Genomic DNA, 26531 nt, shown 5'->3' on the forward strand with positions numbered 1-26531 from the left:
GCTCTTCTATTAAGTTATTTCATTGGTTGTGTCAGTTTTTATTATGGATTCTCTTGGGTTTTCCAGGTATGTTGTTATAAAACCTGCAAATAGAGATAGTTTGATTGTTCTTATATTTCTAATTATTTTCTTGTCTATTTGGCTTGTTGCTTGGATTCAGTATGAATAATGATGGAGATAGTGTGTATCTTTGCCTTTGTTCCTGACCTGAGGGGGGCAGCCTCTAGTGCTTCCACATTAAGTAAGATGCTGCCTTTGGAGTGGAGAGTTATATAGTTTTGTCATGTTAAAAAGTATACATCATTTCGTACTTTGAGTGCTTTTAAACCCTCAAAAATAGATGTTACATTTTGTTAAAGATCTTTCCAGTGATTATGGAGATAATTCCTTGATTTTTTTCTTTCTATTTAATGATAAGTTGAACCATCTTTGCATTCATGGAATAAATTTCTTGGCTATGGTATGTTTAGTTGTATGTGTTTAATTGTAATTGTTTGTTAAAGGATGAACAAATTTGGAGAAAAAAATAGGCGCTGGTAAGTTAACAAGCTCTTGCCACAGACATAATCTCTATTCTTTGGTGTCCTATGCTTTACAAAATAAACTGATTTTTCTGGTGATTGTGCTAGGTTTTAAATGGGTATTCATCAATGTGTATTTCATTTTCTTATCTGAATCTTTATCTGTTTCAATCTTTTAAAAGCATTAAGCATCACCAGAGAGCAAAAGAACTCTACAAGGAGCTGCGTATGCTCGGTGAATTTCACAGAGACACTGAGATGAACAGGCAGAGCTGAGCACAACGTGGCCCGAGTCTGTGGTTGGGGCAGTGGTACACTGTCCCCCACAGGACTTTCACCAGAACCACTTACCTCTCATGTTCACCACTAACTTGGTCCATGCCCCTAAACCTCAGTGGGACCTTCCTTTCATACGGGCAGAAGAGAGGGCTAGGTTCTCTGGTGCTCATGCTAGCTTTTAAATGGGTATTCATTAAAGTTTGAATGTGCATGTTGTTTGGATCTGAATGTTTCCCTCTGTTCCTGGAACAGAGTGGACTTGGTATGGATGAAGTTGGCTTGGTTTGAGTTGTTACTGACCTTCCCTGTCTGTCTTCCCTAAATGTTTCTTTTTCCCAGAGAGTCATGCGAACTGAAACAACACTTTGATTTTCATGTGGGCAGATTTAATTTCCCAAAGATGGCGGTACCAAATCCCACTCCACATGTACTTCTCACGGTGTGATGGACGTGCCTCCATCACAGGGGTTTATGCCCTCCACCCCTGCGGTGAATCTTCGTGAGGGCTTGCGATGGCATCGTGCAGTGAAGCATGATGGAGACGATGCTGTGTGACCTCCAGGCTAGGTCATAAAAGGATTCAGCTTCTACTTGTCTCCCTCTTTTGAGACTGTAGCCCTAAGATCCCAGGCACCATGCTGGGAGGTACCCAAACTAGCCCATGTACAGAGACCATGGGGCTGGAGCCCACATGTAGAGCCTACAACTAGTGTCAGCTGCCAGATGTGTGAGTGAATGACCTTTCAGTGATTCCAGACCTTAGACTCTATGGAGTAGAGACACACCATCCCTTCTGTGCCCTGTCCAAATTCCTGACTCATCGAATTCATGAACATAATAAATGGTTGTTTTACACCAATAAATTTTGGGGTTATTTTTTAGTAGCCATAATAACTACAGCATTGCACAAAGCCTTTTGTAAATATGACTGAAATAAATAGAAAAAATTTGTTTTCTTTTTTGGGGAATAGGTTAAATAACTCTGTATTTTACTCTCATGGTTGCAGTCATTTTAGGAAATAGGCTAGATTCCTTTCATTGATTAACCTGTGGTATATTAATGTTCAGATACACCATAGGTTAAATTATGTCCCCTTGCATAGATAAGTGCAGTTTGATACATACCAGAGTTAGTCCCTAAGGCAGCCATGACCTTTTTTCTGAGTTGCCTCCGCACGTTTCCACATCCATATTCTGCAGGTAAAATAACTCCACGGATCAAAAACCACATTCACTTTCCCCGTCTCATTTGTTCCTCTTCCTCTCACAGCACTATTGTCTGCCACATAGTTTAATCTAGAAACGAGAGGGAGGCGTTGGCCCCCATTTTCGCACTCATCTGTGGGTGCATGGGGACGGCTTCACTGAGTCTTGTGGCTTCCTCCCCTGTGTCCCCATCTCCACCCCACTGCCCCCAGCTCATTCACACCCACCCCCTTCTCCCTGTTGCTTTAGTCTGTTTATTGGTGCCCAGGTCTCTTTCTCCTGAATTCTGTTCTCTGTAGGGTCGCCGGAATTTTCTTTCCAGATCACAGCTTTGTCACTGCTTTGTTTAAAAATGTTTGCTTGTTGTTTATAGGGTGAGAGTCCAGGCCGATTTGTATGCCGTTCAGAACTCTTCCCGACTGGCACCCTGCTCACTTTTCTTTCTTTTCTTTTAAATTAATAGACATTTTTAGAGCAGTTTTAGGTTTACAGAAAAACAAATATAAGTACAGAGGGTTCTGGTATAACCCCTCGCGACCGCCCACCTCCTGCCTCCCAGGTTCCCCGGTTATTAACATTTTGCCCTAATATGGTGCATTTGTTACAAGTGATGAGCCTATATTGATACATTATTATTAACAAAGTCAGTAGTTTACATTAAAGTTCACTCTTTGATGTTGTATATTCTGTGGGTTTTGACAATGTTTAATATCATGTATCTGTCATTATAGTATCATACAGAGTAGTTTCACTGCCCTACAAATCCTCTGTGTTCTACCTAGTCATCTCTCCCTTCCCCTAACCCCTGGCAACTGCCAGTCTTTTCACTGTCTACATAGTTTTCCCTTTTCTGGAAGGTTATCTAGTTGGAATTATATAAAATGTAGCCTTTTCAGATTGGCTTCTTTCACTTAGTAATATACATTTAAGATTCATTCATGTCTCTTCCAGGCTTGGTAGAACATTTCTTTTTCTTTCTTTCTTTCTTTTTTTTTAATATTTATTTATTTGGATGCACTGGGTCTTAGTTGTGGGATCCAGTCTCCTGATCAGGGATCGAACCCGGGCCCCCGGCACTGGGAGCGCAGAGTCTTAACACTGGACCACCGAGGAAGTCCCTAGAACGTTTCCTTTTAACTTTGAATGATATTCCATTGTCTGGATGTACCATAATTTATTTTTCCTTTCACCTATTGAAGGACATCTTGGTTGCATCCAAGTTTTGAATAAAGTTGCTATAAAATTTGTGTGCAGGTTTTTGTGTGGACATAAATTTTCAATTCATTTGGGTAAAGATACTTTTTAATGTAATGTGACATGTTGAATAGGTGATATATTGATGTGGTTCAAAGATTTAATAATATTAAAAAGGTTTACGGTAAGCAGTCTTAATATCCCCTTATTGCTATCTGTTCTGCTTCTCAACTTATGTAATCCTTTCTATTATTTTCTTGCCCATCTTTTCAGTGTTTTATGTAAATACAAATAAATCAATATGTAGCCTTTTCTTTCTTCAAGAAAGTAGCACATTATATACACTATTCTGAGACTTGATTTTTTTAAATGTATAATTTCAAGCTTACAAAAAGGGTACAATTTGCTTTTTTTGTTTAGTAACATTTTCTAAAGAGTTTTTTGTAGCTGGACATAGAGATGATGATGATGTTGCTTTTACAGCTGATAGTAGTCTGTTGTGGAGATATTCCACAATTTATTGAATCAGTCTTCTCTTGGTAGATCTTTGTATTGTCAGCTGGTCTAGAAAGTACAGCCATGAAGAACATTCTGCTTAAGCCTTTCTGTACATATGCAGGTATAGTCATTGGATACTCTTCCAGATGCAGGATCGCTGGGTCATAGGGTAAATCTTTTGTAATAATTGACCTCCATAAGGGTTGTACAATTTCCTGCTTACCTTTTTATCCTTATTCTTAGTTTTCCTCTCCTCGCTCTCATGGTAGGCCTCAGCTATACCGAGCTGCTTGTCACTTCTTCAACAAACAGCACACTTGCATTTTTCTGTACTTTTGCTCTTTCTATCCTTTGCTGAGACTGTTCTTCCTCTACTTGGTAGACTCCTACACATCCATCAAGGCCCCAGCACCAATATCCCCTCTTCCCTTTAGCCTGCCTCCCTTCTATGAACATGTAGCACTTTAAGTGTGTTCTATCATTATAAGTCATTTGAAATTTACAATCACCTGAAACTAGGGGGTTGATTTATGGCTCAGGAGGCAGGGTCCTGGGTTCTAGTCCTGCCTTCCCCATTTACTGCATCTTGGGCCTTTGAGTGTCTGAGACTCAGTTTCCTCATTTGCCAGATGAAGATCATAGCACCCCCTGTGTCTGCCTTCCTGGGTTCTTGTAAAGCACATGTGAGCTAACATGTGAAAGCACTTTGTAAACTCCAAAGAGAACACTGTACAGAGAGATATTTTTCTTTCTTTTAAAAAAAGAATCGACTAGTGTTGAGAGATTCTATATCTCCAGTCTCAGTTCCCAAACTCCTATCTTTACCACATGCTAAATCTGCTTTTCAAACTTACTCTTACCCCTTTAGTTCCTGTACAGGTACACCTGTCTCCATCCACTGTGTTTGTCCCAAGTACAGAATGATGATTTCTTTTGCATGTTTGGGCCTATAAGCTACAATAACTATAATGTGACATTCATAGTCGTCCTCATTAGCATACAGAAGATTTTTTAATTATGAAAAGTAAGAACTTCTCATAAAAACCCATCTATTCCTCAGCCATTTCATGACATTTTAAACATACATAGCCTGCAGTTTCTCTAGAAATCTCAAAACATGAGTGTTGCAGTCCCTGGAGCCCATTTTCTGAGAATGACCATGTGCAAAAAGTCACCTTGGGACTTCCCTGGTGGTCCAGTAGTTAAGACTCTGCATGTCCACTGCAGGGGGCATGGGTTCAGTCCCTGGTCAGGGAAGTAAAATCCTGCATGCCACGCAGTGTGGCCAGAAAAAAAAAAAGGTGTTTTTTGTTTTTTTCAAGAGGTTTAATTAAAAAAAAAAAGTCACCGCTATTACTCATCTGCCCACCCACACACCCTTCCAGTGGTCCATCCTGCCAAGTGGTCTTCTCTTCCAATTCGTCCCCTTACTGCCCTCAATCTGTCCCTCAGTCTGCTCGTCCATCTGTCATCTATCATGTACTCCATGTCAAGGTCACTTTGCTTGAAATGAAGGAATAAGAAGTGGGGTCCTCCAGCAGAGTTCCTCAGTTTCTAAAATTGTACTGCACGTTTTTGTTCAGCTGCACAGATGGCAGATTGGAGCATTTTATTTTGTGTTCTTTAGTGTTTCTTATGTGGATTCTGGGTTTTTAACAGCTCCTCTTTTGGTTGCAGAGTAGGATGGATAAGTATGTGTCAATTTGTGAAAGCCCCCGTGTCCTCTCTGAGGATGCTGTACACTGTGCTTCACAGAACTCATCTCCCTTTGCCTCAGGCCCCGCTTTTCCCTATGGGTAGGGGTGTTGAAGAATCGGGTGAGTAATTTTCTGGGCTATGATGTTCTGTGTGTGCATGGGTGCATTTGTGTGTGCATGGATGTGGATGCACGATCACGGATGGGTATAGGTCTATTCTTAAACGGTTAAACCTCCTATTTAAGAAAAACATGGATCCAATGTTAGAATATTTTACTGGAAAAACAATGAATTTCAACTGAAGTTTACATGATTTATACTTGGTGCCCAAGAGAGTAATTATACCGTAATTTATGGAGACAGAATTGTTGATAGCCAAGTCAGGTTTGGTACATAATGGTTTTTGAAAGATTCCCTTATTGTTATATATTAAGTCTCACCTTCATTTTCCCCTCCTTTAGAGTTCATTGTTTCCTTTTTTTTGAAAGTTAGTTTTAATTTATTTTTATTTTCTACTATGTGAAGTTCAGTATGGGATTAGTATCCTCAGCAAAGTATATAACTTTCACAATTTTGGGTAGGTTTTTAGTAGATCATTTCCCTTTTCTTCCCAAAGAAAATATTTGCAAGAAGAATAGAAAATTACCAATTGATTATAGCTGTTGGCATTGTTAGTAACATTGTTTAGATGGTGGCTGTATTTGTGGTGTGTGGGGTATATGTGTACATGGTGGGGCAGGGAGTGGGTCCTGAATGTTAATTCTGAAGATTATCCCTTACAGCAGGAGAGCACAAGTCATTCTGGAGTCAAAGAAATCTGAGCAGAGCTCCACTGCCACTAAGTAGATTGGGTGCCTTTCTTGCTGTTTTCCTGTTTTCTTCTCTTCAGCCCCAGGAGAGGAGTCCCAGCCTTCTGTGGAGTCAGAGTGTCTCCCTTGCCCCATGGGAAAGTGGTGTGACAGGGGGTGGGGTGGGGAAGGGCTTCCTTCCATCACATCCCCTTTCTCAAGCCTGTTTCTGACCCCAAGCCTTTGCATTGTCCATCCTCAAAGATCTTACAGCTTCAAGGGAATAAAAAGCAGCTCTTCTAAAGTGTGGTCAACATCTTCTTTTGTCTTTGTTTAGACTCTTATGAGCCTTAAAGGCACATTTTCAAAAGCCAGTCAAGCAGCAGGCAGGAAACTGGGATAAAAAAATTAAAAAACAACCAACCTCAGGGATAAATAGCTGCTTTAGAGTCACAAATTTTCTAAAACTAAAACTATTTCCCTAAAGCATCCCATTTCCCTTACCTTTGTTTCGCACCCTAAGACGTCTGGCTGACTCATCAACTCATTTCACAGTGGTTTTCGCGGGTGGTGCCAGGGTTGTGCTCACCATCTAAGTACAGTAGGAAAGGCACAATGGTTGCGTTTCATTCATTGAAACGTCTATTGTGTGAGTGTCTCTATTCCCCTTTCACTGGGTGATATCCAGAAATAGTGTGTGCAGGAATGTGCAAGGGGTAGGCGACAGCATGACGCTGATTTTGCTTTTTCATTTTTGACACAATCACACAAAATCACAAAGGGTTTGGCCTGCAGAAGAATCATGTTTTTGTTTTTGACTCCGGGGCCTTGTCAAGGTGTTTCTTTCCATCCTCCAGCCTGGCATGTGTCCCCAGGAGCCCCCTGAGAACAGCAAGCTCAGTACAGGTAATTACCTTTGAAACCTCAACACTTAGCACCAGGCAGTGCTGACATTTAGATGTGTGCCCACCACGCCCCCACCCTGGGCATTCTTACCTAGTGTGGCCTTGACAGCCAAAAGTCACCCTAGCTGACAGATTTGTTTTACTAAAGGCTGGGTGGGTGTGGCCATGAGGCAGCAAGACAGATTGCTCCTCTTTTTCTGCAGCCCCTTTGAACAGCTTAGTCACCAAAGCTGAGGCCAGAACCATCTCTGTAAAGACTGATCTTTTGAGTGGTGAACCGTTTCTTTTTTCTTTTTTCCAATAGAAATTTGGCTAGGACTTTTGACATTAGAACTAAATTGTTTTTCCACACTGAAAGAAGATTTCAGGTTCTTTTGGGTATTTTTTCCCACAGAGAAACCTTTCTGCCACCTCACATCACACTTTTTTTTTCTCTGCCTCTTTATTAATGTGGCAATTGTGAGTGTCGGTGAATGTTACTTAAGAAAATGACTGCCTGAGGAGTTTGTGTTCTAGATAGCCGACTTTACAAAGTTTAGCTCATTACATCTGGTGTAAATGTTCCTTACGTGTGACGTTTGCTCCCAAACTGGGATTTTAAATAACCGACCTCTATATGAGACAAGTGTGTCCACCCTCCCCACTCCCTCCCACACCTGGGTGGGATTAGTCAGATTTCAAACCCAGTGGACCACGTGTGAATTGCCGCCACAGAGGGCCCTTGTTAGGCCCAGACTTCTGTGGTCCATGGCGAAGATGCCCCAAGGGGTGTCTGTCACAGGCTCCCTGAGGCTGGGGTGCACACACCTACCCCCCGCCCCCCTGCCCTGTGGCCTGTGAGGGGATCTGGGGCATCAGTTTTTAGCCTGGTGCTTGGGAGGGGTTGTTTAGGCCATCTGGCTAGTTGGGGATCTCCTTCCTTCCTCGTGATTCTACGTTTGGCTTGCAAAGTGTCAGGTTGGCTGCATACATTTTGAACTCCCACAAAGACCATATGGTCTTTTGGATTCAGTGCTCAACGTTTTTACCAGTCAGTACTTATTGAGCTTTTGCAGTCCTGTGACTCAGTGCCATCACTGCTCCCCTAAGTGGCAGGGTGGGGGAACTCCCTGAACCATGAACACATTTTTGACATTCCCCACCTTTCTCTTCTCAGGCTCTTACCTCTGTCTGGAATACCTCGATGTCTGGCCCATTTTTCAAGGTCAACTCAAATGTCACCCACCTGATAGAAACCTCTGCCCACTTGGATGTGTTCCCTTTCCTTTGAACCTCTCTTATGCTCCCTCTGACCTTTGTTATTCATTCATTCATTCATTCATGCCTACTCTGTACCAGATTTGGGATATATCAGTGAACTAAACAACAAAGATATCTCCCTTCCTCCCTTCTGTATCTCTCATGGAGCTTACTTACATTCTAGCCAGGGGAGATAGCATACATAAACAGCACATGCAATACAGAAGTCAATTATATAATATTCTGGAAGGGTTAAAATGGAATGGAATGGGGAGAGGAAAGAGAAGAGCAGGATCCGGTTGATCAGAAGCACACGGTGGGGGAAGGGAGCAAGATGCAGTGCATATTAAGCAGACAGGCCTCAGTGACACTTACTGAAGTTGGCCAGTGGTCATAGTCATTTGTGTGTGTGCCCTCTCCTTCTTTCCCAACTGAAGGGACAGAGACTGTGCCTCCTCATTGATTTATCTGCCAGAGGCACTTAGCACAAAATGCCTTGTGTGTGGTTGGTGCTCTATAGATAATTGCTGAAATGGGAAGGAATATGGAGAAATGAATTTGAGGACAAATAAATAAGCTCATTTCCTAATTTTGCTTTTTTTCCTGTGCTTGAAAAAAAACCCTTTATGATAAATCTGTGCTTAAGAATCTGAGATTCCTTCCCTATTTATTCAGTCTTTTCAAGACAGAATTTGTCACTGGACCTCAGTGGGTACAGAGTTTTAGAAGATGTTAATCAATGCTTGGACTGATTTTTGCGTGAAATAGTACAATTCTAACATATAAACTTCAATTCCATTTAGAAGAGTACAAAGGGCCATAGTTTGTTTACTGCTTTGGCCAGCTTTTTGCTGTAAAAGAATCCTTTTTTTTTTTTAATAAATAACTTTGGGGAACCAAATAGGGGGAAACTTTCAAGAGTATACGAGGGTGAGTCAAAAATTATCTTCGAATTTCTACAGCCAGAGTGTGGATAATTTTTGACTCATCCTTGTGTTTTATTATCAAGTTGCCATGAAAAACTCAAGGGTCTCTTGACAACCTCTGGATTTAATTAGCTGTCAGTTTACAAATAGTTATCAAGCGAAATAACATTATCACAGTGCAGAGCAGTACCTAATGTGGATTGTGAAGATATGGACGTCACATGACCAGTGAGTGCGCGTTTCATCGCTTACCTGAGGTTTAGAGATTATGGAAAATCAATGCAGAATAGCTTTCTGGGCTGCATTCAGTCAATATAACTGGGTCCTGCATCAAAAAAATCTAAAGCTGCAGTTGATCCAGTGCTTTCAGCTGCCCAATTTAAAATGTAAATGGCTGCTGTGGCTGATAAAATTCTCCCCTGAGAGCTAAAAAGCTCTGTGTAATTTAGAGCCCTGAGTTCCGTACTGCAGCCTCCACGGGAAGACTGTGTGTGTCACAGGCTACTAGCATGTCGGCGTCAGAAGGCCCCTGTGGACAGCCTAGTTTAGCGGTTTTCTGACTGCTCCAGCCGAGCCCTCCCAGGGGCCCAGTGTGGGGAGGGGAAAGGTTCTGAGTTACCCATCCCTAGTCCCCTGCCTGATCTTCCATTCCCCTCAGTACACTTTGGCCAGTTTTATTGTCTTTATGCTTTTATGTAAGAGTTTGTATGGAGGAAGGGTTCTGAGGCTGAAAATACTCGGAAAGAAATAGCTTGATCTAGATTAGCTTTCATTTTCCAGGTAAAGACACAGCAGCCTGGAGAAGGTAAGACATATCTCTGAGTGGCGTGTACTGCAGTTGTGACAGCAGTTAGATATACGCCTCTCTGGAACTGTTTCCTTATGTGTCCACCTCGTGGGCTTGGTGTGGGAATCAAATGGGACAGACTGGGAAGCATAGTGGATAAGAGAGTATACATTTAATGCATTGGTTAAATGTAAAGTATCACTATTATTTTCTCTTTTCTACCACTAGAGCAATCATGTAGGTTGTCAAACTGTGTTCCAGGGAGCCGTAGGAATCAATGTAGGAAGCTTAGGGAACCTCTTTCCTTCTGACTTTTTATCTGCTTTCTATGTTAGGCATCTAGGTAAAGTTTCTTTTATACATAGGGCTCTGTAACTTTTTAAAAGTTTGAAAGCCACTGATCTAGAAGGAGTTTTGCAAATAAATAGCTATGCTTGTTTGAAATGCCGGTGGCCATCTGTTGAAATGACTAGTTACATTATATTCAGGGCAGAGACTGGCTGAATACCTTGTTCTGGAAGATGGACTGCCGTACATGTCAGCATTATGTATACGCACAGGCTGGCTTGAACCAAAGAGAATGAAAACTGAGTGAGTGGAAAGACGGAAACGCACTGTGGAAACCTTTGAGCTGCTCTGAGACATGCTGTGTCTTTTAAGTCTGGGTGTTCCCAAGGCCTTTCATTTCTCGGCTCTGTTTGTACTCAATGTGCTGGTTTAATGTAAGTACCAAGGTGAAAACTAAGTGGTACCTGACAGGTGATGGACCTTTTTTCCTCTCTTCATTTTTTAGTGCACTTACATTTCAATTGACCAAGTTCCCAGGACCCATGCCATCATAATAAGCAGACCTGCCTGGCTTTGGGGGGCAGAAATGGGAGCCAATGAACATGGAGTTTGCATAGCCAATGAAGCCATCAACACCAAAGAACCGGCTGCTGAGACGGAAGCTTTACTGGGAATGGATCTGGTCAGGTACTGCATGGTGATTCTTTTTTTTTTTTTTAATTAATTAATTAATTAATTAATTTTTATTGGCTGCGTTGAGTCTTCTTTGCTGCCCAGGCTTTTCTAGTTGCAGCGAGCAGGGGCTACTCTTTGTTGCGGTGCACGGGCTTCTCAGTGCAGTGGCTTCTCTTGTTGTGGAGCACAGGCTCTAAGCAGCTCGTAGGCTTCAGTAGTTGTAGCACGCAGGCTCAGTAGTTGTGGCACACGGGCTTAGTTGCTCCAAGGCATGTGGGGTCTTCCTGGACCAGGGATGGAACCTGTGTCCCCTGCATTGGCAGGTGGATTCTTAAGCACTGCGCCACCAGGGAAGTCCCTGCATGGTGATTCTTCAAAACTGCCTAGAGCAGGTGGGGGATCGGGATGGGATTTATTGCCCTCCAAACCTCATACTTTGTAACACAATCCTTCTAAAGAAGACTTGTGCCTTTTGATATACATTGATGGAAAAAAGAATAGATTACAATGCAATATTATTCAGCAATAAAAAAATCAAGTACTGATACATGCTATAACATGATGAATCTTGAAAACATTTTACTAAGTGAAAGAAGCCAGACACAAAAATGTCACCTATTATATGATTCCATTTACGTGAAATATCCAGAATAGGCAAATTCTTAGAAGCAGAAAGGAAATTAGTGGTTGCCTGGGGTTGTAGTGAGGGAATGAGGAGTGATTTCTCAGGGACATGGGGCTTCTTTTTGAGGTGTTAAAATGTTCTAAATTCAAATTATGGTGATAGTTATACAACTTTATGAATATACTAAAGACCACTGAACTACACTATTTAAAAAATTTTAATCAACGTTTATTTGAATTTTTTTGGAGACAATTGACATATCTCATTGCGTAAGTTTAAGTGTACAACATGTTAATTTGATACATTTATATATCGCAATATGGTTATCACCATAGCTTTAGATAACACCTCTATCACATCACGTAATTATCGTCTTTTTGTGTGTGTGTGGGACAGGAACAATTGTAGTTTCCTAGCAACTTTGAAACTTATAATACAGCCTTGTCGTCTAAAATCACTGTGCAGTGCGTTAGATCTCCGGGACTTAAGTATCTAGCGGTTGTATGAGCTACACTTTTTCATGGATGAATTTTATGGTCTTTGAAATGTATCTATCTCATAATGTGTAAAAGTAAAAAGAATATATAAAAATACATAACATATATAGGAGAAAAGAACAGAAATCATTTCCCCCCTTTCCCCTCTACGTCTCGATCATCTTCTCTTCGTTTCCCTCCTCTTGCAGCCACAGTGTAACAGAGGGAGGCGGACGTGTAAGCTCAGCAGGATGGGGGTCTCTGTCAGCTTGTTCACGATTGTGTCACAAGCACTAGAGTCTGTGTGCCTGGCACATAGTGGCTGATCAAAGACTGAGTTTGGAAAGAATGGCTAAAGCAGTGGGCAGGTGGTTGGGAATGAAACAACATTCTGAAATGGCTTCGTTTTTTTCTGAAATAGGGAGATGCAGTAGAGTCATGGCATGATGGAAAGAGAATTGGGCTGGGAGCGGGAGGTCTTGGTTTTTAGTGTGGATACACTCATCATTTGTGCAAATGTGAGGCCTAGATTGGATGACCTCCAAAGAGCCTTGCAAAACGAACATCCTACAAAAAGGAATAGAGGTTTTTACATTTTGTAGGTTTTGCGGGGAGAAATTGCACATCTACACAGAGACCTCTGTGGCCCACAGCTTCTGTCAGCTGATGGACAGGTCTGCTTGGGACACCCCTTTGATACCATGTTGCATTTATGCCTCCCTCACCCTTCCTTACTCTGCCTGGTTCTTATAAACTCAGAAGGAGCAGGTTCCCTGAGCTAGGGAAAAGGAGGAAAAAGCCTCCTGTTTATAATCAGTTCTCTCTTGATCAACAGAATAAAACGGATAGAATAACAAGTTTTCAGCTTATGTTTTGACAGCTGTCTCAGTATTTTTACCTCTGTGCTTAATAGAAATCCTGAAAATGAAGAGTTAACAATGAAAAATAATGCCCCTTTTGTGCCTCATTTATAGCCTTGCATTCTGAGTTTCTATGGCAGGGAGTTTGTAGAACGGGCAAATATCACCATTTAAACAGTTGATTCCTAAGGGATGACGACGGAAGAGAATGGTTTTTTTTCTTTCTTCAAAGCCTCCGATGTATCTTTTCAAGTTCATCAACCTAGAAGGCAAGGAGAGTTACTGAATATCTGCTTTGTGCTAGATTCTGTGGGCACGCGAAGAAGCGCAAAAACTTCAAAGAGATTTCAGTCTGGTCGCAGGGAGAAGACAGGAAATTGAGCAATGCAAGATTTGAAGACCAGTTTAAGATGACAGAAGGAGAGATGTATCTCACGGCAGTCTGAGACTTGTAGTCGCAGGAATGGAACAGAATCCCAGGCCCTCAGCACACACCGCTGGATGTTCAGAGATGTTAATGGACTGGGCATTTAGAATGCTTCGAAAAGGAGATGCATTTGACCTGGATCTACAAGGTTGCTGAGAGATGTAGAGAGAGAAGATACACTTGGCACATAATTGGGGTTGTGATAGTACCAAGGTCTGGACAATGACACATGTCGAGAGTAGATTATAGGATGAGTTTAACCATAGTCATTTAACTTTAACTCCTTCCCTGGACAACCACATCCAGCCATTACAGTAAAAAGGTGTGTGAAGAGGACCCTGTCACAAGTGTCTGCCCCTAGGGTGGCTTTTTGTGAGTTCAGGGTCTCAGCTTTGCACAGGCTGATCAGTTCAGCCAAACACAGTCAGATACTGAGGGGCCATTTCATACTAACCGAATCCTAAATGTAACCCCTGAGCCAGAAGGCCTCCTAGATCAATGTCTGAGAGGTTCCACAGGGCACTGTTTGAGTGGCAAGGTTCCGGAGCAGTGGGTCTCAAGTGTGGTTGATGACCCAGTAGCTCTGGCATCACCTGGGAACTTGTTAGAAATGTACATCCTGGGTCCCCACCCGCAGACCCCCCGGATCAGAAACTCTGGGGGAGGGACCAGCAATCTGTGCTTGAATGCGCCCTCCAGATAATTCTGATGCATGTGAAGGGTTGGGAACCAGTGCTCTAGAGGAATCTTTCAGCTGCTAAGCTGTGCCCTCTCAATTTGGGCTCAGAATCTCCAAGGTATTGCTGTTGGAGGGATCACTGTGTCCTCTGTCCATGCCTGTCCTCTGTGCTTGGATGTCACTTCTTTCCTGGACAGCTCCTGGGAGAGCAAGCTCTTTGCAGTTTACAATCTATTTCTAGTGCCTGCTAGACCTGAGGTTGATTATTTAAAGGTTGTATAGGGGTGGCTGCCCGTCTATGGATTTTGATCTTTTGTGCTTGCCAACAGCACATCAAATCCAGCCTCAGAGGGCTGCCTAGGTGGCACAGTGGTTAGAATCCGCCTGCCAATGCAGGGAACGCGGGTTTGATCCTTGCTACAGGAAGATCCCACATGCCTCGTAGCAACTAAGCCTGTGGGCCACAACTACTGAGCCTGCACTCTAGAGCCTGTGAGCCACGACTGTTGAGCCTGTGTGCCGCAAGTACTGAAGCCCTCACACCTAGAGCCCGTGCTCTGCAACAAGAGAAGCCACAGCGATAAGGAGCCCGCACACCACAACGAAGAGTAGCCCCTACTTGCCGCAACTAGAGAAAGCCTGTGCACAGCAACGAAGACCCAACACAGCCAATGAAAAAAAAAGTCCTGCCTCAGTCAAAAGGGATGTAAATGAACACGGGCAGGACTTTATTCGGCACAGAATTTAAGGTAAAAGTATAATTTGTACGTGTTTCCTAGAGGTTTGCTGTGGGAATGCAAGCATTAGGCAATACTGTTTTTATATTTCATTTTCAGTTTATGTTTATGATGTTAAGTAACATCTGTTACTTTCCACCCACTGGTCTCTGTGAGAACCTGTCAACGAATTCCTTTCTCCAGGGAAAAGGCACATAAGCACATATATCCCATTTTTGCATGTTTCGTAAGGTTGGTTCTAAGAAACAAGTAGCTGACTGGAGCTAGCCTAAAAAATAGAAATTTATTTTCTGGAGATCAGGGTTCTCTTACAGTCCAAGGTCTGTCTCTCGATAACACATCTTGCTCTCTTATTTGAGAACTAGAAAGCTCTTAGAACTCATTCTGGTAAATGTTTAGGAACCAGACTGGGTCAGGGCGGGGGCAGGGGGCAGCTCTGATCTGTAGCCTTTTCCAATTTCCATGGTGTAAATACTCCCATGATGACTGATTTCAGCCTACCAATGGCTCAACAGCTGACTCGAAATTCCTGAAGTAGAACAGCCCGCTCCAAGCTGGCACAGCTGGCCCCAACGCATCACTGCATTCATTCAGTGTTTTACATGCCTCTTCTTCCCACTCCATAACTGCTTTATCCTTTTCTTTTTCTGCAGACTGACTTTTGCTGCTCCATTTAGGTTTAACTTCGTCACTAAAACCCAGTCCATCTCAACATTTCAGAACATCTTATAATTCTGGTCACTTTCCATCCGATCTTCAGCACATGAAAAAACACAAAAGTCCTTGAAAAGAGGCCAGTGTGAATACTGGAAAGGGCCAAGGGTTGTCTTTAGTTTGTGGGGACTGTGAGGATTCACAGCTGATTTGAGAGGGAGCCCAGCCAATGTCTGTAGGAGGAAAGAACCTGTGGAATTAGAGTTACTGTTTCCCAACACTATTGTATGATGTGTTTTGCATAGAATATTTCCTTTAACTCTCACCACAATCCAGTGAAGCGGGTCTGATTACTTCTGTTTGGGAGACAGGAAATGGAGGTTAAGGGACTTGCCTGAGGCTTCGACAGAGCCTGGTGTACCAGGGCCACTCCCCTCAGGGAGGTGACCCCTGCCTGTACTAGATTGCAGGTTAGTTCTCCTCTCCAGGAGCCAGGAAGCTCTGGACACCAAGAGATGGAGGTTAGTCAAAAGGTTTCTCACGCCCTTCTTCCATATCAATGCAGCCCTTAACATCCCCTTTTTTCCCTCCTGCTTACATCCCTCTGGCTAGAGGCTGGGAGTCTTTCAATGTCCAAAAAATCAAGAACCAAGAGGGGCCTTGCAGACCCCTTGATTTGTGGGTGAGAGGGAAGGTTATTTGCATCTGCATCCCTGTAGGAACAGCAGGCTCATCCCTAAAAGGGGAGGGGAATTGACTATTTTTAATACTCTCCCCAGGGCAGTGATTATATATCCACGGTGATATATAATCTAGTTATAACTTAGTGTTACCTTAATTGGGATTCAGAGGCACGGGGTCTCCCTAGTCAATGGAGGCGTAGGTATCAAAAAGACAAGCAAGCAGAGTTTCTAAGCACGAGGGCTTGCAGCAGGGGGAGTGTGGATGGTGCTCCTCTTCCTTAGTGAGCTGAGTTAACCTTTCAGGAATGGACACAGTGACCTTGACATACAGGTGAGAAGGTCATGGGCCCCAAAGAGGGATTTTCTTCAGGATTTCCCATAAAAAATAAAGATCTGAATTTGGGAGCATCTAACTCCAAGACCCAGAAAAACCCGGATCTAGCACACACTTCAGAAGGATTTGAATTGCACTGAAGGTTGATGTCAGAGTGAGACTCTAACCTTGGCCCAGTTAATTTCATCCCTTTCCCTGCTCCTGTCAAGCCCATAGTGAGGTATAGCAGTCGAAGTGAAAGTAGGCGTGGGGGGCCAGAAAGGCTCTGTTCTCATTTTGCATCACATGAATCTGCCTCATCTAGGAGGGGAAGCTGTCATGGAAGACCTTAAAATAGTCCTTGATGTTGTGGCCTGGATCACCACAGCCTGGTGCCTCTGCACCTCTGAGCCTCAGGTGGAGAGGGTGTAACCCGCCGTCATTCATAGCTCTGGCAGTGGTCCTGTTCTCGGCCCGTGGCAGGGAGACCACATGGGAATGGTCAGGTGGGACGAAGGGGTATCTTTTCCCCGTGGTCCTGGCACAAGGGGTATAATCAGAATCGTGTCTGTGGATGAGCACTGAGGCCCCCTCTCAGATGCTGTGCAGTGGGCACCGAAGTCAGTGCGGGAGGGCATGTGCGTTGGAATCTCAGTGTGGGACGCAAACAGGCAGAACAGCAGGCGAGTAGGTTAGAAACTGCAGAAGAGAAGTCACGGCTTCCAAAGGTGACGCTACTGCCCTGGCTGGATATTCACAGGCTCCTAGCACATGTTTGCACGGGTAAATTGGGGCCCTGCAAAGGCCCTGGGCGCAGGGTTCTGCCTGGAATACGCACATGGGGCAGTGTGACCAGGGGCCGCCCGAGACCTGTGGAAAGCAGGACGGGGCCCTCCTGTGTGCCCGGCTCTGGGCTGTGAGAGGTACTCACCTCACACGTGTTTGCTCTGGGTCCTCAAGGTAAGGTCAGTGCTTGTTTCCACTACTCCATTTTGGAGAAGATGGCACTGACCAACAGAGAAATCCACTTAATTCTATCTTCTAACGAGCTTTTTCTCTTATCACTCCCCTGAAGTCTCAGGCTTCAGCTTCTCCAAGCATTGCCTTGTCACCGAGTCTGCCTAAATAAGCTCAAATTGAGAAATGCCAAAGGAATTGATATATAATTATCTATGAAAATAAGCCTGTTGCAACGATAAGTCCAGAGCAAGGAGCTGTGTTATCTGGTCGCACAGTGAAACGTCCCTTCAGGAAGAATCAAACTGGGTGAATTTTAATAATGATTGCGTCTCAAGTTGAAAACTTACCCAGAACTGGCCTCTGCTGTCATCTCAGCAGGCTCATTGCTCTGTTCTGTGCTTCTGCCCCCAGAAGTACAATTTGAATGGAGATGAATACATAGACATGTACTGGGCACCCGTTATGTGCCATCTTCTTTTAAATCAGCCCGAGAGGGAAATAGTACTATTTTCACTTTGCAGGTGAGACAGTCAAGGTTCAGAAGGGACATTCCTGGTGGATAGCAGAGCCAGAGTTAGAAATGAGGTCCCTTTATCTCTGAGTCATTTGTTTTTGTGCCACAGTGTGTTATGTCTGGAAACTTACTGATCATACACTTGGTCCTGGGCACTAGGACCATGTATTTTCATGTTCATTGTCTCTTAAAACCAATCCTCATAGTACTCAGTGATGTAGGTACTTATTTTACAGGGGACATAAAGCAAGTTCAAGTATATTATGGAACTTGCTCAGGGTCACAGAGAGGGCTGTCTCTGTGCCTGTTTTAAGGGGACTATTAATTGGAAGGGCTGGGAGGGGACTCCTGTTTCACTTTGGAAGAAATATGCCCTTTGGGATGACTGAAGCTGTAAGCCACACAAGTAGAGGAGTGCTGATAGGTAGGAGGAGAAAGATGTAGAAAAAGGACTGATCATGTCCTAACCAGCCACCCATTTCTAATGAGATCGTGAGTGAATTATATGCACAGAGGACTACGGCTGGCTGTGGAATACTTTTATTACTAATCACAATACCTGGTGTGGAATAATCGAGGTCACGGCTGGACTGGGCAGAGGTTTCCTTTTGCCCAGTGGCAGGAGGGAGAACAAGCCAGAGAGAGGGGATCTTGCAACTGAGGGCTGTGACTGAGCTGACCAGCTCCAGGGGAGTTAGAAAAGAGAAAGCGAGGTGGCTGAGCTTCCTTTCAAGAGGAAGAAGCCACTGGGCTCCTGAATCCTCTCTCTGTGTGGAAGGGGGGCATCCAAAGACAGAAAGCGCCCTGCATGATTTTGAACCGAATGTGTGACAGATGTGTGTTCTGAGTTCAAGTGCTGTTTGTCTGTTTGCATATTGACCTGAGTATTAACCCAGTTACACAGGTTGGTGTTCTTCATAACTCAGCCCTGCCCCAGCCTTTGATTCCCATGGTAATAATGAAGTGGTGAGAACTGACTGAGGTATGCTTCTGGTTTTCTTACTTCAGGCTTGGTTTAGAGAGAGGGGCGACAGCTAAAGAAGCCTTAGATGTCATCGTCGCTCTGTTGGAAGAACATGGACAAGGCGGGAATTACTATGAAGATGCAAACTCCTGCCACAGCTTCCAAAGTGCATATCTGATCGTGGACAGTGAGGAGGCCTGGGTGCTGGAGACCGTGGGGAAGTACTGGGCTGCGGAGAAAATCACAGGTGAGTGGGGGTGGCCGGTGGAGAGTTCCGAGGACCGCAGAGGCCAAGGCGGGTGTTGCCTGGACTTACAGAAGTCATGCTGCTGGTGCAGACCCTCTCTGCTACATCTCCAGGCTCTGACGTGCCTCTCATTTCTGGACTTCTGCTTCTAGAGAGGAGCAGGGGTTTCCTGAGCCTGGAGTGAGGGATGCCAACGCTTGGGAAGCACACGCCTGACATTTCATATTGACTGTTTGCCTGGGGGCAGGACCCAGTTCTTAGTTATAGAAACAAAGTCCCAGAGATTTTTCTCAAACTTATGTACACCCGTGTGCACACACATGCACCAGACACATGTATTTGCATACAGATTCCATTATTTTAAAACAATTCATTATCGGGCCCACGGTTTTTCTAACTGTTTAGACCTGAAAAAAAAATTTAAAGTATCATATTTTGTTAAAAAAAACTATATATATATATGTGTGTGTGTGTGTATATATATATATTTGCGCAGGGGGTGGCAAACTGTTCCTTGAGGTGGAGCGAGACTAAATTGGGGAGGAGGACTGTCTGGAGCTGCAACATTCCTCAGCCTTGTTAGTAACACACTGCCTCTTGCAAGGAACCTTTCACTTTTCTTGTGAGTAGTAAATGCCTGGGGTTTAGTTCACCAGATCAAGTGACTTGCTCATTGAAAGTGTGATAAAATATGTCAGGACTGGTCAAACCTTCTGGGAGATCTTAAAAGAGGACCAAGGATCATCTGTTTCTCTCTTCAAAAGCGGATTCGATTCCTCCCTATAGTGAGAGTCAAGTTACAGGGGAGAGATGCCCTGTAAATTTTCATTTCTTTTTTTTTTTTAATTTTATTTCTTTATTTCTTTATCTATTTTTGAATTTTTATTGGAGTATAGTTGCTTTGCAATATTCTATTAGTTTCTACTGTACAGCAAAGTGAATCACTTAAGTCTTTGTAAGTGTATTTCTGGATAACTGGGCTTTGCACTCTCTACAGAGGGAGTCAAGTGCATTTGCAATCAGCTCTCGCTCACGACTAAGATCGATGCAGAGCATCCTGAACTCAGGAATTATGCTCAGAGTCAAGGTTGGTGGACGGGAGAGGACGAGTTCAATTTTTCTGAAGTTTTTTCTCCAGCCGATGACCATCTAGCCTGCTGTTCAGGCAAAGACAGCTTAGAAAAGCAAGAAGGTGAGTTAGTGTGTCCCTTCCGATTCTCCCTCTCACACCCTTTGTCTTGCAGCTGCTTCAGAGCCCTTGTTGGAACTTAGAAGAATGAGCAAAGAGGAAGAGTAGAGAGTAGACCTTGTATGTAAAGACCGACTTGTGCGAAAGTCCTTGCTGTGCAGGCAAGATGACAGCCTGCATTTATTTTGCATGATGCTTTCTCATCCCTGGATGTTTCCTGCTCCTATTTCTCCTTTAAATGCTGATGTCATTATGCTTGTCTTCGTGATACTTGTTCCAGCCCTGCTTATACCTCAGCATTTGTATATTTGACTTATCTTCTCCATGTATTTTCCTCTCCCATTAGCCTGCTGAGTCTTGATATCAGGGTGTTGTCTTTTATTCATCTTCGGATCCCCTCGTGATGCCTGTTATGGTCCTCTGTTCCATGAGCATTTGTTGAGTCAAATGGTTGAATTGAATTCCTTTCATGAGCCCTCTATCTTCCACCCAGTATTGACTTAGTCAGAATCCATATTTAGGTAAATGTGATGACTGGATAGCTTGTTACTTTTATGTGTGAGTGGAAAATCCTTCCACATAAGTCACATTGGCCACATTTTATAATTGCCATTGGTCATTTAGAACAGGAATTGGCAAACTACGACTTGTTGGCAGCTGCCTGTTGTGTAAATACAATTTGATTGGAACACAGCCACACCCATTTATTTACCTGTTGTTTATGGCTGCTTCCACGCTACGTGCAGAGTTGAACAGTTGTGACAGGTAAGTTACAGCAGAGATTATAGGGCCCATAAACCTAAAATATTTCCTGTCTGATTCTTTAATAAAAAGTGGGCTAACTCAATCTAGAAGAACACTTTAAGACTTTTGCTATAGAACTTAATATATTCTGGGTAGGAAGTTAAGAAAGTATCTATTTAAAAATGGGAACTTTATTAAAAGAAAACTCAGTTTTTAATTTTAAGAAACCTAGCTTGGTGAAAGTATATCATACCAGGTGTAAAGTAGTCCTGTCAAAATATCAAACATAAATCATAGATGAAGCTTCTGGATCTGGCTACTATTTTACCAGAAATACAGAGGATGGAGGAAAATATTAATAACACTGTCTGCAAAGTCCATCTTACACAGTCCAGAGTGTGGGAAACTCAGGAGAACCAACAAATAAAATGCAAGGGGGAAAATGAGAGGCAGTGATTAAAAGAGTTCTAAGAGACATTATCAACCTGTTGGATCCTGGCTGAAATCAATAAACTCATTTATGAAACAATGGGCAAGTTTGAATCCTGGATAGTTGAAGAATTCAAGGACTTACTATTAATATTTATAGGTGTGATATGTTGTTCCTAGAGAATATGAATTGTAGTGACGTTTAAGGCACCTTTTCCCTACATGGTACTTCGATTTGATCTTTGTGAAAACAGATTGAAAAAATAGTGTTTCAATGAATTATAAACAGAGGGAGAAAACGTAGAACCAGGATCCTGTGTACTGAAAGATTTGTTAGTCCATTTGTCTCAAGTCAAGCCAGTAGTCCTCATGGCTTTAAATATTCTAAATACTTTTCTGGGTATATTTCCCACTGCAGAGAGGTCATTCTCCAAATATAGTATTGTACCAGCAAGATTGTACCAGACAGCTTGCTTAGTGCATTGCATAGATTGCATACTTTCTTACGAATATCATTCTATTGCATATTGTACTAGTTGAGGAATTCCTAAGTGCTATAACATAGAGACCCCAAAATAACGTGGCTTAAAGAATATGGAAATTTATTTCTTTCCTGTGTTACAGTCCAGATGTATATGGACAGTCCAGGACGGGTGGGTTATTCTGCCTCAACGTGTCACTTCCTTTTGTGGCATCTCCCAGCCAGCAGGAAGGGAGGGAAAAAAGTGAAGGGCAAGCATTCCTATTTATGGATGTGATGGGGAAGTTACACACATCATTTCTGCTTACCTCCGTTTGATCAGGATCTGTCATGTGACCACACCTGAAGTAGGGCTGTTCTGTTCCCAGCTGTAATTTCAGGGGTTCTATTACTAAAAAGGGAAAGGGTTGCTGGATTTTGGTTAGCAGCTTGCCTCCTCTCTCTTTTTTCTTTACAGAAAGCATCACTGTGCAGACTATGATTGACATCTTACGGGACAAAGCCAGTGGGGTCTGCGTAGACTCCGAGTCTTTCCTTACTACAGCCAGTGTGGTGTCTGTCCTGCCTCAGAACAGAAGCTTGCCATGCATTCACTACTTCACTGGGACCCCAGATCCTTCCAGGTTTGTCTGAGACACAGTCACACAGGTGGCAAGCGTGTGCTTCCCTTGAGAGCTCATCCAAGAGGGAGGTGCAGGAACACACTGAGTTCCTGCACCTCCATCTGTATAGCTGAGTCACAGTTTTCAGTCATCTCACTATGGCCAGTGCAGCACAAAGATCTGTGATGAAGGGAAGTTCTTGTCTTTCATCACATAGTGTGCATCACAATCATGGAATCAAACTCTCTTAAATTCAACAAACATTTATTAATATATATTATGGGCCAAGCATTGTTCTGAATATGAAGGACACAAAGAAAAATAAGACCCAGTGAGACAGAGAGATACAAGAATGCCCAAGATTGATCAAAACCACCAGTTCCTATGAGTTAGAGGACAGAATGGTCCAGTGGCAATGCACGTTGAAGCCACTTCACGTGCGCTGGCCTCTTCTCTAAGACATTGTGTTTTAGGGCATTACTTTCTGCTTACACACTTCAGCAAAGGGCTTGCACTGCACAGTGTTTAAGAACATGGCCTCCAGAAGAAACTGCCAGAAGTTGAATTCCACCTCTGTCACTTGGTAGCTGGTAAGTCCCTTAACCTCTCCAACTTTGTGTCTGTCCTGTACAATGAACACAATACCAGCCCCTACTTTTATATGTTTGTTGGGAGGATTACATGAGATAACCCAAGTCAAAGCATAGTAGGTTTAACTATTATTTATCAAGACTGTCTCTGATCTACTGGGCAGACGGCAGCCCTTCTCCCTGGTAACATTCAGTCATGTGCATCACAAATCGCGTCACCAGTGGCTTAGACACAGCCATCCAGTGATTTTTAAATTATCAGAGTCACTTGGGAGAATTTTTGAAAAACACAGATGCATTGAACCAAACCTGTTGTATCAGAATCTTTGAGGTGGGCTTAGGAATCTGTCTGGTAAAGCTGATCCTGAGCCTGGAGAGCTCTAGAAGCCTGCCCATTCCAGTAGGTTCTCTGGTATTTTTCACATGTTCCATTGGCTGAAAACCATCATTATTTGAATATTGGGTGTCAAACCTTTGGCTCTATTACCAGGGAATCTGTAGCTCTTTGATTTCATTCCCTTTCCAGTTGAAAATATTTACTCTCCCATTATTGTTTCTGGAATACAAGACATGGCAGTGTCCAGCTAGGGACTGTTCCTTAGATGACTCAGGGGAGAAGCCAAGTACCTTTCCTGACCCTTTGACCTCACCAACTACCAATATCAATAGATCTTTCTAACAGGACCTATTAAATTCAGTATAAGCTATCCTTAGTTTTTCATTCACTCATTATTCATTCAACAAGCATTTATTAGGCACCTGCTGTGTACCAGATATTATGCTTCTTGGGTACTAGAGACAAAGTGTGTACAAGGTAAGAGGTAGCACGAAGGAGGCAATGAAGGGGAGACCACAGAGGAGGAACTCTTGAGCACGGGGTGTTGCGGGAAGATGTGTTTGTTAGGTGCTAAAAGCAGGAATGACATTCTGGGTAGAGGGAACAGCGTGTGCAAAGGCAGAGACAGGCATGGCACACACGGCAGCTGAGCATCCTCTTGTAGTTTAGATTTCCATCCCTCCTCTCCCCTCCCCTCCCCAATACACAGGCCCAGCGTGGGAGCTCTGCTGGCCTCTGACAGGGAGCCCCAGCCGTTCAGCAGTATTCCAGGCAGCCTCTCAGGACACGCCTCTTGTTTGACCCCAGCTGCCTTCTCTTGATTTTAGCTCCCAGTACTAAATGCTTTGTTCCATGGCCCCACTCCCACCCCTTTGTGGTCCGTCAGACCTGGGGCTTGTCCTTCCTCTCCCTGGTGTCTGCACTTCCCCTTGTAGATTCTGACCTCACTTGCTGGTGGCTTTTGTGAGCACTTTGTGCTGGCCCACAGGGGTACAGGGTCTGTCTGGAGCGCTCTGCCAAGGTATTTAGACAGTGTTCTTCAGGGAACAGGAGCCTTTGAAGGGGCAGGTTGAACTGAAGAATGACCACAGCAACCCCCTTGGTTCCTGATGTCTCAGACACCTGCTCTCACTGCGCTTGAAGAGAGGACTTTGTGATGCCCAGACATGGAGATAAAGCAGTTCTGTTTCCTAGTCTAAAGTACACGGCCTAATACAATTCTAATAATGAGCAGGAAAACAGCTCTCTAGTATCTAAGATGGAAAATTTCAAGTAATTTTAAAATAATTATTATTCAAGGTTAAATTAATTGAAAAGACTTTAAAGGCTATCAAGGGCTGCCCGGAAGACGTTCATTTTTATCTTCTCAGGTTAAATGAGCTACATTTCCTACTGTGACTATAGAACTGTCATAGATTTTCTTTACTCCTGTTCAACATTTCCGTGTTTCTCTGTAATTGGGCATACTCAACATTGTGTATTTTGTAAGCAGGAAGCATAATTACCTACTCTTGGGTTTTTAGGTAATAAAATTAGGGAAATTTTAACCGGCTTCTGCTAATGCTAAAAACATTAGAGAGATGTTTGTAGGAAACAGTTTCAGAGCAGTGGACTTGCAGAAGATTATGAGCAAAGAAGACTAGATTATTTATCCTTCCAGCTAATGTGAGACACCAGAGGACACCACCTGGCTACTGTTCTGTCTGCTTCAGCACTTCTTGGCTCTTTGCTCACTGCATTAATTATAGATCCTTTGCTCGATATAGCTTGTTCTCACATTCCCTTTTTTTCTTCCCCCTTCCCTCCCTCCTCGCCTCGCTCCCTCCTAAAAAGTACCAGGTACTATGTACGTTTGATAGGTGGAAGCAGACGCAAAAGTCAGAGTTTGAGACGTGGAGGGAGATGCAAAAGACCTGTAATTAATTTTATGGAGCAGGCAAATTCCATCACATTCATATTCTGTTGAGTCAGCTGGTGCGTCAGTCATCCATATAGTGACACTGATCGGCTGCAGTGCAGCGGTTCTGACCTTTGGAGGACATTTCCTCCGCGGAAGCCAGTGCTTGTTAAAGCTTCATCGATGTGAAGAATTGGGGAGGGAAAGAGCAGAGAGGTAGCTTCGCATTTTGAGACAGCGTAAAATTCCGAGTCCTGCGATGTGCTAGAGCCTGTGAGAGCTGATGATGTCATCTCTTTCCAGCCCTGTGTTCAGTGACGTCACATCCTAGGCCCCAGTGGGTGTGTTTACACCGCGGAAATCAGCAGACACCATGAATTAGGGCTTCTTATTTTCACCACTGAGAGGCCCCCGCATCTGAGAAAACACATAAATACTCAAGATACAGGGTAGATAAACCAAGAGGGGGAGAGTATTAAAAATTTTCCATTTTAAATATTAGAAGGCTATTTCCCTGCCCATTTCTTTAATTGTATTAGGCAGTGTACTTCAGCCTGAAAAACATAAAATAGGGAGGAAGTTCTAGGAAAAGAGGATGTTTGACCCACTTTAGTGGCAGGGACCTGGGGAGATGCAAGGAACATGGTGTGTGTGTGTGCATGTGCGTGTGTGTGTGTGCGTGTGTGTGTGTGTGTGTGTGTGTGTGTGTGTGTGTGTGGTCTTCACCTTCTCCTGGGTACTAGGCTTGAGAGGCTGCATTGCATCAGCTGAGACTGTCTTGTCTGGTTAATTCAAATTGTAGTGATAAGTGGAACCTTTTCGTTATTGGAGAGAATGTTATGGGCTGTAGACACCGTAGTTTATGTAAATACAGTGTGGGGCACAGCCTGCACAGGCAGACACAGAGCAGAGGGCCTGGTGTAAAATAGCACTCCCTCTGATTTCATTCCCAGTTCTCCAAACACTATCTTATTCCTCTCTCCTACCCCACGGTTTTGAGTTTTCAAAGCCTCCCAGAGTATCTGGATCCAGCCCTAAGGGTGTCCCAGGCTCCAAAATTACTAGTTCTCTTTCCCTCTAAATGAAAACGCCCTTCACGGGTAAGTTCTGCTCTCCGCCA

The 26531-nt window shown here is 43.4% G+C and overlaps 1 protein-coding gene across 4 annotated transcripts in view; it reads left to right on the forward strand.

Moving 5' to 3' along the window:
* Nucleotides 1-26531, forward strand: part of SCRN1 (secernin 1) — a 59731-nt gene that overhangs the window by 22528 nt on the left and 10672 nt on the right. For 3 of the 4 annotated variants that reach the window (XM_057733000.1, XM_057733001.1, XM_057732999.1), the window contains 4 exons: nucleotides 10834-11015; nucleotides 18940-19142; nucleotides 20140-20334; nucleotides 22443-22608. In XM_057733000.1, the coding sequence (XP_057588983.1) occupies nucleotides 10834-11015; nucleotides 18940-19142; nucleotides 20140-20334; nucleotides 22443-22608 (746 nt within the window). The remainder of the gene's footprint in view (nucleotides 1-10833; nucleotides 11016-18939; nucleotides 19143-20139; nucleotides 20335-22442; nucleotides 22609-26531) is intronic. The other variant, XM_057733003.1, reaches the window with a different exon arrangement.

This window comes from Hippopotamus amphibius, chromosome 4 (genome assembly GCF_030028045.1).
Source record: "Hippopotamus amphibius kiboko isolate mHipAmp2 chromosome 4, mHipAmp2.hap2, whole genome shotgun sequence".
In the NCBI taxonomy this organism is placed as follows: Eukaryota; Metazoa; Chordata; class Mammalia; order Artiodactyla; family Hippopotamidae; genus Hippopotamus; species Hippopotamus amphibius.